Genomic DNA, 14,874 nt, shown 5'->3' with positions numbered 1-14,874 from the left:
GTTGGGGTGTTTCTTTTTTGAGGCAACTGAAAACGGCTGCGCCACTGACCAACAAAAACCTGGTCTAAAGTCAATAGCGCAGTATTTGTTGTGTTATTTAAAGGGCGTGTTAGTAATATGCGGCAATAGGCGGGTACACAACGTGCGTACACTTTGCTTATTACACACACAGGGATGTGCAGCAGCACACAAACATTTTTAAATATTAAAAATAAAAGGATTCCTCTCTGGAGAAGCGTTCAGTCTTTCCGCTCGCAAATTTCCCCATGTAAATAGCGAATCCGCCATGGTGTGAGCACAACTGGCTTTTAAAGGGAATGGGAAAAGAGACTCTGATTGGTTTATTGCACGTTATGCCCAACACAAACCCATGACTCATTAAGAGACTAGGGACAACCCTTTTGGACCATGCGCCTGGTGCGCCGATCGTTTTTCCCATCGTTAAACTAGCAAAAGTGGATTCGGACATGCCCTAAATGCACCTGCACCATGCGCTTCAGACCATGTGCTTAGACCATTAAAATAGGGCCCTACCATTCAAAAGTTAGGGTCATGTTTTGTTTTTTTTATTTAAAGAAAAAAAGAAGAAGAAAATAATACTCACAGGCTACAGTAAAGTCTTTTCTAAGGTTACAAAAGATTTCAAATATATGCTGCTCTTTTGAACTTTCTTTTCATCATAAGGTCTTGAAAAAATGTATCGCAGTTACCACAAAACCATAAAGCAGCTGTTTATAATATTGATAATAATAAGAAATGTTTATTTGGCAGAATATTGGAATGATTTCTGAAGGATCATGTGACACTGAAGACTGGTTTGCATCACAGGAATAAATTAGATTTTAAAATATAATAAAATGGAAAACATTTTGTTGTAATATTTTTTCACAATATTACTGTTTTACTTTTTCAAAATGTATTGATCAAAATAAATGCCTTGACTTTTAAAACATTTCAAAAACATTACAAATCATACTGACCCCAAACTTTCGAACAGTAGCGTGTATTACGTTATTGACTACCACGCAAACTCACGCATATAGTGCGACCCTTCTAAACGTCAATTGTGGCATATAAAAGTAAAAGTAAAGTACAATAATCCCAAGAGATGTGTGAAATGTATCTTATTCGGCTTATATAACACAGTTTGAAACCTGTGTTAGTCGATGCTCATGTATTACCCCATAAATTTGCTTTAAAATGTGAAATCAGTGAAATCTTTTCAGGGTCTTATTACAGAAGAGGCGATCATGATGAACTGTGATCTATCATAATTTGTGTAAAATCCTATTCCTTCACTGCTAATGATGGAAAAATGCCCAAAATGCTGTCTAGGTAGGCAGCTTGTTAGGTTTTGAGACAGAAGTAACATCTGTAAAGGAGCACTCACATTGTACTAAAATCCCAGAAAGGGCGTTCTTGAACTTCTCCTTGGCCTCTTCCATCTCCTTCTCGTGAGCGGCCTTCTCATTCATCAGCCTTCGAATGTGGCTGTTGGAGGACTGGATCATTGAGTAGAAGTTGTTGGCGTTTCTGCGGTTTACCTCCCCTCGTTCCACCCAGGTCAGCAGGACACGCACCGCCTCTGCAAATTTGCCGTCGTCTGAGTGGAGAAAGGAAAAAACGGTGGGGGAGAAACAGATGGTGGGAAGAGAGCTGAGTACAATGATGGAGAGGAACACTTCTCATTTGGGACCTTCTAGTGTCAAAATGTATTACCAGGACATGTTTATTGGGCCAAAAAAGCCCACAAATGCACACTAGCAAAGTAGAGGACATATAGGAGAGGACAACAGAACAGGAAAAGACATCTACAGCAAGGACAACAACCATAACACATTATTGATATTTTGTGCTTTCTGTAGAAATAAGGCTATGTTGTTCAAGATACTCAGGTGTGTACGTGCAAGACGGGAGGGGAAAACAGTCAAGCTGAACTACAAAGCTTTGGCTTGCAACTTTCGGCTGGGAATGAGATGAGAAACAGAGAAAACGGAAATTCATTGTAATGAATGCTACAGGGAGGCTCTTCCAGCAATCTATTATTCTTTAGTGTCATTGTGTTTATTTAAAATCCGCAAATGTTTGGCGTCAACTGTGCAACAGATGAAGCAGTGTTTCAAAGATATTGCTGTTTGTACAGCGAAGATGACTGCTGTTGTAACAACGTAAAAACAAAAAAAAATATTATTTTGTTCTTGTTGCTAACAAGAAGAAATCCTGCACACAAACACATGTACAACTGAGAATTCTAGGGTGCTTTGATTTATTTATGGAAGTCCTAACTACAGATAATCAAAAAATGCTGTCAACTAATTTAAAGGAATAATCCATCAACCCCTTTAAGACAGTATCAACGTGTCGTAAATACGAAATCCCTCTCCATCAAAAAACGGATTTAGTTGCTCATTTACCTGATTTAGACTCAACGAGTCAACACTAACAGATTCAAAATAATAACTGTCAAAAAATATCTGTCCAATATTGAATATGCAGACAAATCTAGCAGATATGAGAGTGCTGTTGAGATTTTCTACAGCAAACAGCACAAAAGGTCCACTAAACACATGTAATTCCATCCTGTCTTCTCTTCCTTTCATCTGTTAGCTGTAACCACTGCAAAGTGAGCTGAACAGCATAACCACCGCACATAAAATATCACATGGAAAAGTAAGGAATCTGAAGGAAACATGGCTAATTTCAACTGATTTCATCTCAACAGCTTCTCTTTAAGGCACTTTCTTGCCTTGACAGAGAATCAAGATGCAGTCAGTAAACAGATGGTTTCTATTAAACTGCATGGAACATCAAACTCAAAGAGACAAATAGCTTTTCGGTGCATCCAGCCAACGGGCGGGCACGTGGACTGTAGCAGCCTCTTCACATGCATCAGGAAACAGCAGAAGTGTGACGGACAAAAACAACAAAATCACCATGACGAAAGTATAACATGTTATGTGTCTCACCTTTGAGCTTTTCTCCTAACTGGCCGCATTCGTGCTCAGAGTAATGAACGATGGGGGGCGGTGAAGGGGGCCGTAGACGGTCCTCTTCTATTCTGCGACGGTGTCTCTCTTCCCGGGCCAGCATGCGCTGTCTGCACTCCCACTCGTACAGGTCATCTCTAGCCTGAGCGAAATCTACATGCAGCCGGCCTGTGTCCTTCTTATCTGTACTTGATCCCAGTCTGATCCTATAACCTAGGGAAGAGAAGATGGAAATGGGCAATGACAAAGAAAAAGGAAAGGAAAGGAAAAGAAAGTGTAAATGGAAGGGGGAAAAGAATGAGAAAGGAAAGGGAAAGAAAGAGAAAGGGAAAGAGGAAGGGGAAGTGGAGAAAAGGAAAGAAAAAGGACAGGAGAAGGGGAAAAGAAAGGGAGTAAATGAATAAAGAAGAAAAGGCAGGAAAAGAAAAGGAGAAAAAAAGAAAAGAAAATGATGAGAAAAATATTGAAGGGGAAAGAGATAGGGTAAGCGGAAGAGGAAATGGACCAAAGGAAAAGCAAAAGGACAATGGAGTAAAGGAATGAACAAGGAAAGACAGAAAAGTAAAAGGAGAAAAATTATAGAAGAGGAATAAAAAGAAAAGACGAGTAAGGGGGAACGAGCAAAGAAAAAAAGGAAAGGAGAAGAGGAAAAGGAAGGGGAGTAAAGGATAGGGCAATAAAAGAAAAAAGAAAACAAAAAGGAATGAACAGGAAAGGAAATGAAAGAGGAAGAAGGGGAAATTGAGCAAAGGAAAGGAAAAGGGAGTAAAGGAATGAAAGAGGAAAGAAAAAAAGAAAAGAAAATTATGAGAAAGGAAAGGGAAAGAAAAAGAAAAGGGTAAGAGGAAAAGGAAAATGGAGTAAAGGAAGGAACAAGAAAATACAGGAAAAGAAAAGAAATGAGACAAAAAGAAAAGATGAAGAGTAAGGGGAAAAGGAGCAAAAAAGAAAGGAAAGGAGAAGAGGAAAAGGATAGCGATTAAATGATAGGGCAATAAAAAAAAAAGAAAAAAAAAATGAAAATGAATGAACAGGAAAGGAAAGGAAATTAAAGAGAAAGGAAGAGGAAGAGGAATGGAAAAGAAAAGAAAGAAAAGGGAAAGAGGGGAAGGAAGTGGAGTAAATTAAAGCACAATAAAACAGGAATATAAAAGTAACGAAAGAGTAAAGGAAAGGAAAGGAAAGGAAAGGAAAGGAAAGGAAAGAGGAAAAAAGTGGAAAGGTACATAAAATGGACAAAAAACAACAGGAAAATACAAGTAAAAGGGTTAAAGAAAAAAGAAAAAAGAGAACAGGAAAAGAGAGGGGAAGAGGAACTCGAAAGAGAAGGCAAGTAAAGAAAAATGAGAAAAGAAAACAGTAATGAAAAAGAAAGGAAAGAAAATTAAAGTGGAAGATGAAAGGGAAACAGAGCAAAGGAAAAGAAAGGAAAAATGAAGGGTAAGGGGGAAAGGAATGGGAATGGGAGTAAACGACAGGACAAGAAAAGACAAGAACAAGAAAAGAAAATGAAATGAAAAGGGAACAGGAAATGAAAGAGGAAGAGGAAGAGAAAAAAAGAAGAAAAGGAGAGTGGAGGGCATAAATTATATAAAAGAAAAATGCAGGAAAATGAGAACAGCAGAAAAACGTTCACCCTTAACAAACCCCAAGAACAACATGTTAGCAACACTGATTGATGAAGTGACAGCCACACACTCGTTTAATCGTCCCTTCCAACATGTGTTTGCTAAAAGGTCTGCGGCCAAACCCTTCCTATTCCTTTAGGTAAAAAGTCCCGAACGTTACACTCAGGTGGGGAAGTCGAAACAAAACCCCTACCAGCACAGACAAGCCATGATGTATGAGAATCATCTGCTTTGTGATGGGGATGAAAAAAGAACGTGATTTTAGATTAAGGTTTATATATTTCAGCATAAACCAGAAAATGACTCGGAAAAGTATCTTGACAAACGGCCAAGTGGTATGAAAGAGGCTCCAGTGAATTATGAATCATACGATGCTCTGAGTACATTACAGACAGGGTTGAAAAGTGTTTTTAAGGAGAAGGTATATTCAGAGATGGCCGTGTCAACAGAAATGAGAGAAAGAGCTTCACGGTTTACTTCCGCCTCTCCATCACTGCTTTACAGCCCCCAGACGCTGTTAAATATTTTACGCAATGTGTTCACGTTAGAAATGAGCGCCATAATTTATGGAAAGGCCTGCAGAGCTCCGTCACGAGGCACATGATATATGGGGCGCCGCTCCAATCTCGCCCCTCTCCACTGAGAGAGAGCAACACTCAGAGAAGAATAAATAATGGGAAAGGGTATTATTGGAGCGGCCGGCACTTTAAACTTGCTTTCTGGGGCTGAGATGGACATCCTAATATTTGCATAGAAAGACTGATTTAAGATGTGACTGGAGACTTGTCACTGGGAACTAGAGATAAGTGAAGCAGACCCCGGCAGGTCATGTGACCGATGTCGAGGAGGTTTCCGGGCCCGGTCCGTGATTGATATGCAGCGTTCAAAGGCAGAAATGTATTACTAGATGTCGGCGCTTGTCTTCTCGTTGACCTCTTTTGTGAGGGACTCTCGACGGCCAGTGTCTACAGATCTCGAGTTCTGAGTGATGAGGGGAAGCCCCGCCCCCCTAATTAATTCTGCATCAATCCATCAAGTCAAGAGGGAACTTGTGGGACACATGGCCTTCATTTACATGAGATAAAAGGTTAAGTGAAATTATTCTAAATCACACGTGTGGCACATACGTTTCCAGGCATGATTCATCAACAAACAAAAAAAAGTTCTTGTTTGAAATGTTGTGACACTAGCCGCGTTTACACTGTCGGGCCAAACATGGCCGTGCTAGTGCGCGCCAGGGCCTGTCACTTCCGGGGCTTGATTGGGCCTCGTCGGGGCTTCCTCTGGGCCAATGGCCAGGGTTTTTGGCCCGCCGAATACCTTGGACCAAAGCGGGCCAGCTCAGGCTTGAGGAGTGGTTACAAACAAAGGCAGAGTTTATCTGAGTCTGCGCTGCGGGCGGATGATTTCATATACCAGCTAACATCAGCATTAAAGACTTTTAAAGTCATTTTAGCTCAAAACTCACTATAAGACAGCGAGTGTTTGAAAGAACTTCTGTTTGTGGATTCTGAGGGCAGAATATTTGTAAAGGCAGAAATATTTATATGCAATGTAAAAGACTTTACCATAGTAAACATGGTAAATAAGACCGTTTGAAGAAATCAGACAATAGGCTATCACAATCGTGTATTTATTTTATCTGTCAGAAAATCTCGTCTCTTTATACCGGACTGTCTGATATCCATATTTAGCTCCGCATATGTAACTGTATTGGGACTGTCACTGGAGAGAGCGCTAAAGCTCCCCAGGTCGTATTTTTGGTGGAAAATTTGTAGAAATGATAATTCTGTCTAAATGTGATGTACTCTCCTATGCCTACCAATAAACAGAAACAGACGCGACTGAACAGGTACACGTGTCCTCTTTCTTAGGTAAAATAACGGTAAATACCTCTTTATTTCTGTGTAACTAATGTGCAATCTCATTCAAAATCTCGACACAAATTCATTCATTATGATCAATGTATCACTTATTATTGTAAAACTGTAGTAAAACATTGATGCTTGGGTTTTAAATCTTTAAGTTAACGGCAAAAATGCCAACAAATGGCCGCTTTTATCATGTTTTTATCTAGTTTCTAGTGATTTCTTTCTGATTAGTTTTCTGATAAAACTTCCATTTGTTGGAGGCGTGTTATGGGCGGCATAGTTTTGGGCTCGGTACTACAGGTCCGAGGTTATTAGCCCAGCCTGGCCCATTGAAAGCCCTGGTTCGCACTGGCCCGACAGTGGAATACATTGACATTGTGGAAATGTGGCTATCGCCATCCATCCATCCAAGCATCCGTCTATCTATCTATCTATCTATCTATCTATCTATCTATCTATCTATCTATCTATCTATCTATCTATCTATCTATCTATCTATCTATCTATCTATCTATCTATCTATCTATCTATCTATCTATCTATCTATCTATCTATCTATCTATCTATCTATCTATCTATCTATCTATCTATCTATCTGTCTGTCTGTCTGTCTGTCTGTCTGTCTGTCTGTCTGTCTGTCTGTCTATCTAAATATGTACCTGACAGGAAGAGGGCCTTGTCCACTGTGTGCTCCTCGGCGAAACGGATATGACAGAAGTTCTTCTTGCTCTTGCGGATGGCGATGATACCTCCGCACTGTTCAAACACCTCCACAATGAGCTGCTCTGTTGCGTTCTCTGGCAAACCGCCGACAAACACTGTCTTACAGCCGGGGGGTCTCTCTCTGGTGGCAGGCGGAGGCAGGTCTTTGAAGAAAAGCAAAGAAGATTAAACTACCAGAATTTCTGACATTTTGTTTTATTTAGTTATTGATCTCCATGTTCTCACCGTATTAAGACTGTAGCTCATTATTGAAAAAGATGAAACATGCAAAATCAATCACTGATTTCTTTTCACGACCTAGCATTAATCATCTAATTCAAACCTGGTTCATCAGGAAGATCATTAAAAATGGTATTGCACCAACACACATTGACACATGCCAAATTATAAACGATTATAGTGTTGACATATTTTTGGCCTTTTGCCACTTTTATGTGATAGTCATAGTATAGAGGAATCAAGCTCAATATGTTGCAGTACAGACCATGGATCTTTCCCTTGATTGGTTTAATGTGCAGTACACGGTGCTAGAACCTCCAGGTTCACAAAGCTAATCTCTTCTTGATAAACCAATTCAACCATGAATAAGATGCATTGAGAAAACCAGGATGAGAAGGAATAATCAATGAAACCCACTACTTGTTACATGACTGGATTACAAGTGCAAAGCTTGCCATCCAAAACTGGCCTGTTCTGGTGTTAGCTGATTACTCAGTGATGCTGTGAAGATGAACTTGTGATAATCCGTGCTTTCCATCAGGGCTGAAGAGACTGTTTTAACAAGCTATGGGAATGCAGTTGAAGGAAGCACCTGCTGGGACTCAGAGGGGACCGCATGTCTGATTGGGGGTCCAAACGGACACAAAGCAGTTCAGGCATGTTTGGCTGTGAGCCAGTCACTATAAATAAGCGAGTCTCTTTGGACCCCACAGCTGCCCCCAACACTCGCCATCCATCATCACCAACATTACACTAACTCCTGTTTATTGTGGCGGCTCATGATGAGCATTATGTTTATGTCAGCTCCTGTCAGTGGAAAAGAATATAATATTCTCTCGTCTTGTTCATGACGCTAGAGGATACGGCATATGTGTACAGCTTCAATACAGCACTATAGAAAAAGCATTTGGGTATACCGACCAAGACGATTCACAATTCATTCATTGGCTTTGGATGATGTGCTATGGAACTTTGTGTGTGAAGAAATAATATTTCTAGAAAAAAATGTTTGCCGGGCATAAAATAACTTGTCTGTCTGATCATTACTGAAGTCTTATAGTTTAAACACTCATGGGGAATTCACTGCAAAAAACGCATCCACTGACAGCTTTGTTTATTTGCATGCCTTGTTTTAGCACCTGATTCATTGAAGGAATTATGCAAATCAGGTGCTGGTACAAATACGGTAACACAATTAGTGCAAATGCATGCCTCTGGATCTGAAGGGCGCAGCAGAATCCCATGATCTGATACACCGAGGGGACATGAATCAACTCTTTACAAAGCCGAAATGATTATTTACGGAAGCCGTAATCACTAGAAAATACACATAAAGATTCATTTTCAATAACATGTAGTTCAAGTTTTAATAATGAAATGGTTCTGCTTCAAAAGCACAATGTTAATTGTGTCTGCCTATGTTTGTGAATCTGATTCATTCTATAAAAGAGTCTCATTTGCATAGAAAGGATTTGTCCAGAAAAATGACAATGAATTTGAATATGCATGGGACAGCACTATACCACATCACCTGTTTAAGCTGGACCGGGAGTGGTATATGAATAAGGGTGCGGTCACATTTACCACCGCACAGAGAAAATCTGCAGGAGAAATGTGCAATCTGCAATTTCATGTGAGGGAATTGAGGCAAAACATTAGAATAGAATTTAGTTGAATTTTGACCACGGAAACACGTCGCCCACAAAATTTCATCTACGGGTGTGTACACACTTGTAGTTCGGTCCGCTTGAACCCGCTTATCGGTCAGATTGGCATTTTTAACACCGAACCTAAAGATACCGATACATTCACAATCTGACTGGTCGGCTTTTATGACGTATTGCCTATTTTCAGACGAAACTTACAGAACATCCAAACCAATGCTGTGTGCTGAGCTAAATGTGCTCGTTGTATGTTCATAGCCTACATGTGATGCTATTTTGACCAGCTGCACTCGTGAAGAGCTTATAAAATGTGTAAAGGGATCAAAACAGTGGCAGGAATCGCTCCGTCACACACAAATAAAGGGGGAGACGCGGTTCTGATGCTCATACCGAACTGTGATGGTAACATCGCAACTATGACGAAAAAAGGTATCAGTGAGAATTCTGTCCTTTATAGGGTCTCATCTTCCTGTTTTTGGTTCATTTACATGTCTTGATCCATGTTAAAACCGCATCAGAGTCTATTCGGAACCAGGTGGTCTGCTTGTTTGGTGCGCACAAGGGATCGAACAGCAGCGTTCAGACTTATTCAAATGAACCGCACTAACACAGCAAATGCAACAGGGTTTGTTTTAATCGAACCAAAAATGCCATTGCCAAGTGTGAACACACCCTAAGTTTCACTAATGTAACAGCACCTTAACATGTAAGGTTTTGTGATGAAACACCTCAAGCAACAGCGCAATTGTTTAGTGAATTCTCCCCTCAGTGTCTTGAAATGAATATGGAAATTATGCCTGTTTTCTTAATTGATGTTCACAAGTTTGCACGTACATGTACTCAGATATGGTAATGTATGCATATTTGCTGTCCGAGGGCAGGGCTCCGAGCTCGGAATATGGCCTGAACCCAGAGTATTCCCCTATCCTTGACAGAGGTGAGGGACAGTTATACTGTGTACTATATATACAAGTCTCTTATCGCACTGATTGGTTGAATTACCTGATCGTGCTCCTCCTGAACTTTGTTAAATAAACTTCATCTTATTCTCATTATGAGTATAGAACGAGAGACTTAACGCTGCTAGTTTAAGAGCAATCACTGAGAATCTCTAAGGGGCAAGTATTTTTGTTTTCATCTTCCGTCACTTCCTACACAAGAGCTCTATTAAAAATCGGTTGCTGGCCCAGGTGAGCAAATGTTTCCTTTGTCAAATGCACATGAAACATTTTAGTTTGACATAAGCAGTCTCTTGAAAGTTGAAACTTTCAGCAAGTAATAAAAACACAGAGTAGATGTTTGCTTTAGAAGGAACAGAGGAGCTACACAAGAAAGAGCTTGATACCTCTGAACTTTTCTAAATCAAATACACCCACTTTTTGTTTTCATATTCACACTGTGGGGAGAAATCAAAGCAAAGTATATAATTTGAGTTTCACGATGCAGCCGGTGGCTGATTTGTTTCCATTGTCACCCAAGACGGCGATATGAAATTACACAGAACACTGCATCAGATCTGAGATGTCTGAGATGGCTTTCTCCATAACGTCTCAAAGTGGAAACCGCACATCAATGAAATCAAAGCCTATTATTTCACAAACCAATGCTCTTCCCAAGGCTCCATGGCTAAATATCCTGTGCCGTCAAAGGCGCTTCTTTGAAGAGTGAGCTAAGATGACACAGGAGGGTCTGGGACATAAATTCAGGAGGGCACTGTGTACCTCCAGCACTGCGAGCGCTCAACCGAGAGACAGTCGTCAACAAGCTTAACGCTAATCAGCTAAAATGAAGACAGCCGCAGGTGTATCTCCGTCTAGCACACACGCACACACACACACACTCAAATATACATAGACGGTGGAGATGACAACTGTACCGCAGACAGAAGTTGATAGGAAAGTGGGTGCAGAACATATATGGAACGAGTGAGGCAGAAGAACTGAGGAAAATGGCCAGTGCTGCCACCCTCATTGAAGACAGACGTGTGCATAACGTACATTATCAAAAAAAAAACCTCAGTCGCACCACACAGATAAAAAGAAGTGCATACCGTTGATCCTAACAAGCATGTTGCTCTGTCAGAAGACACAACTGCACTTGGATCAGTGTGTGTGAGATGGTAAAAGAAGGAATCCAGGGCCTTTTGTTAGCTCGAGTGCGGTGTCAGGAGTGAGACTGCAGATAAGATGAGCTGACTTCTCAAAAGCCAGTTTTTACTCAGCTTGACAGCCGTCTACCTGCTGCGCATTGTCCCTCTTGAAAGAGGAAAGCAGTACAGTGTCTCTGTGGGAAGCCTGTGGCGATCACAAGCACCTTAAACAGGTTTTTCTCAACAGGGGAGCAATATATGATCGGTATGCCCCCCCCCCCCCCCACTTATTTCTTTCTTTCCTTTTTTATGTGCTTTTATTTATCATGACATTTTGCAACTGGAATTTTGGGGTGGTTGAAATGGTTTGATTCAAGCTTTTGGACATCCTGTGAAGCCCAGAAATGCACTTAAGGTTCAATCTGAACATGTCTATGATGTCCAATTATGTTGTCTAGGTTTTAATTGAACATTTAAATGTCTCTACACAGTATGACAATACCTAAAAGGCACAGATGTCTACCAGATTTGAAAGTGCCAATGGCAGTATATGATGCACAAAACTGCTCTCTAGGTCCAGTGTTGTTATTGTTAACTAACTATTAAAAATAGCTTCTGTTAGTTGAAATAAAGCTAAATAGAAATATACGATGAAAAAAAATGCCTTGGAAACTAACTGAAATAAAATGAGTTGACGTTGAAGAACTGGAATTATTAAAAAGCTAAATAACTCCAAAAAATACTATTATAGTATATAAATAATACTAAAATTACACTGATTCGAATGAATGAAAGCAACTGTAACATCCCTTGGCTTGGAGAGATACTTTATCCAATACTTATTTTAAGCAACAGTGTCACTGAGGTTAAAGGCCTCTGCAGGCACAGGCGGGTTTGGTGGAGGGAGGTGTGGGCGATATGTGTTGTGAGTGGGTTGAAATGAGGAAACAGGCCAGACTGGCAGTGCCCTTGGCAAACTAAGGCTTCCAGAGGCAGAAACACAGTGACACGGCCCTCTCGGCTCTTGGAAGAAGAGAGCTTTGCCTGATATAAAGGTCAGTCCCAGGCACAGAGCCAGGGCAGACTGAAGGTTTAGAAGCCAGTGAAAGGCAGCATATGCGGCCTGACCTGAAGGTGGAAGGTGCATCTACAACTGGGCACTGAATCACTGCTATCCTTTCATGCGGTCTGTGGGTTTTCTCTGCAGAGAAAACAGATGATATTTGCCATGCTTGGTCTGTCTCTCTCTCTCTCTCTTTCTCAGAACTCAGTGTCCTTCAGAAAGCCAGGCCTTTCAAACGACAGTGAGTGAAAGGCGATCGATGGCCATTTATTAAGCACAGTATACTAGAATGGGGTGGCGGTGGTGATGTAGAGATGGAGTTAAGTCAAGCTGGGGCTGTGTAGAGCTGCAGAATAAGACTGATGGGTTGGGAAGGTGTGAAGCCATGCTGGAGCTGCGGGACAGTGATCCAGAGCGGAGGAAATTTGTCTTTTCGTTGGAGTCCTGTGTTAAGACTGTGGAGCAGACCTTTACCAGCCTTTACCAGCCACCATCAATAACAGAAACATTGCTCAAATAATAATGCAATTCAAATATACCGTATATGTATAATGTAACTCTGGACAATATTTAGCCATTCAGCACCATTCAATTGCTAAAAAAAAGACTAAAGACTAAAAAGTGGTTACATGACAGTTATATAGTTACAGTCCTTCAAAAGTATTCAGAAAAATGTATTGTCACTGCATTGCACAAAAATCATTCAAGTGCACTTTTCAAGCAAGCAAAAAAAGTTTATTTTAAATGACACTGCCATTCAAACATTTTGGGGTTGGTAAGATGTTTTTGAAATGTTTGTTGTCTCTATAAATTCAGTAAAACCAATAATATTGTTAAATATTATTATTATAAAAAAACAGTCTTTAGTGTCACATGATCCTTCAGATATCATTCTATGCTGATTTGCTGCTCAGGAAACATGTATTATTATTATCAATAGGGTTTTTCCCACTGCGCTAACCCTGGGTTATTGTCATTCTAAACCCTGCTTTAAACACACAAGTACTGTAGTTTAAAAGTGGTTTTGTGTTTGTTTTGTTAAAGCAATTCACATATAGGGATTTCCATGTACCGTCTACCCCTGCCACCCTGCCAAGACCTCTTGCCACCCCTTTGCCCCCCCATGTCAAATTTTCTAGATCCGCCACTGGAAGGGAGAAATGTCAAATGGTGATGGAAAACAAATTAACTGGATTTAAGAAGAGACCATTTTATTCATACCGCTATAGTATGAAAAGTCCATTCAGTATAAACTTGATAGTACATTTAGCAATATATAATATGAGGATGAGGCAATACTGTATGTGCCTTTATGTAAACAGATTCATGCTGCATTTGTCTAGCCATTAGCTATGTTTACATCCAAAGTTGCGAATATAACATGCACAAAATTGAAATATTGCATAAAACATTTGCAAATAAAGTAGCCGAAGAGAACAAAATTGACACTTCATGATAAACTGGCACTAAATATCATTAAGAAAAGTAAGAGAAGCCACTGTATATAATAATTTTTGTATATAATGAATTACATTATATAGACGAAACACAATAAACATGGAGGCAGATGCTGCTGTTTGAGAATGCAATTGAGTAAAACAGTTATGGGAGGAAATTATACCAAACCACTTTGACAACAGACTCAGAATGACCAAAACAGCATTTCAGATGCTGTGCAATGAGATCGGTCCGCTGGTTAGTCCAGTTATTCCATTCCCATCGTAAAGTCGCATGTTTTTTTATGCGTATCGAGGAATTTATTCAGTAAATGTGTTTCCATCGTAGTTTATGCGCATGTTTTCTTGTCGGATAAAACTTTTTGTGAGTGCATACGCTTTTTATGGCCATTTTTTGAATTTATGCGCATTTATGCGTTTCCATCCAGCGTTTTTTTAACGCAATATCCCAAAATGCACATAAAAATAGGTGGATGGAAACATAGCTATTGACTAGGGCTGGGTATTGACACAAATTTCACAATTTGATTCGATTTTGATTCACATACTTACAATTTGATTAGATTTCGATTAAATTCTTATTATATTAATTATTTTGGATATATTTCAGGTACAATACATTTGTAATTTTGCAAATTTTCTCAAGAAATACAAATCTCTTAACCAATGTTGTAAACTATAGGAGTCAGAGGTCAGCATGGCTACATTAACCTACTATAATATATAAGGGTAAAACATTTACTGATTTGTATACTAACACTTAAATTACACTCAACTATGTGTTTTTTTTAAATAATAAAATTATAATATTAACTTTACAATTACATAATCATATTTCTACTCCAATTTGTTTTTTTAAATATAAACATTTAAATGGTGGCTGTCATAAAAATTGCCAGATTTATTCAAACATGCATTAAATATTGAAAAACATATAATTAAATATTTTAATGATTATGTAATATGATGCATATATTTAGCAAAATGCTTTTCTCTAGAGTAAATTTTTCTAGCTGACTAACAAGTTTATGGACACTGGATATGGTTTTTAATTTTTCTAACTGACTAACAAGTTTATGGACACTGGATATGGTTTTTCTGAGGTAAATGTGATGTTACAAGCTGATTTACTGACGTCTTTCCCCGGTTGAAACATTGATTGAGTGATTACAT

The 14,874-nt window shown here is 39.5% G+C and overlaps 1 protein-coding gene across 10 annotated transcripts in view; it reads right to left on the bottom strand.

The window, feature by feature from the left end:
* enox2 (ecto-NOX disulfide-thiol exchanger 2) overlaps positions 1-14,874 on the bottom strand; it is a 356,101-nt gene that overhangs the window by 62,158 nt on the left and 279,069 nt on the right. For all 10 annotated transcript variants that reach the window (XM_079839859.1, XM_079839851.1, XM_079839860.1 and 7 more), the window contains 3 exons: positions 7,146-7,352; positions 2,967-3,200; positions 1,391-1,603 (listed from right to left, as the gene is read on the bottom strand). In XM_079839859.1, coding sequence (XP_079695985.1) covers positions 1,391-1,603; positions 2,967-3,200; positions 7,146-7,352 — 654 coding nt within the window. The remainder of the gene's footprint in view (positions 1-1,390; positions 1,604-2,966; positions 3,201-7,145; positions 7,353-14,874) is intronic.

The sequence above is a fragment of the Gobio gobio genome (genome assembly GCF_949357685.1).
Source record: "Gobio gobio genome assembly, chromosome: 16".
Classification (NCBI taxonomy): domain Eukaryota; kingdom Metazoa; phylum Chordata; class Actinopteri; order Cypriniformes; family Gobionidae; genus Gobio; species Gobio gobio.
The sequence above is the reverse complement of the archived record's forward strand: the minus strand, read 5'-3'. Positions and strand labels throughout refer to the sequence as shown.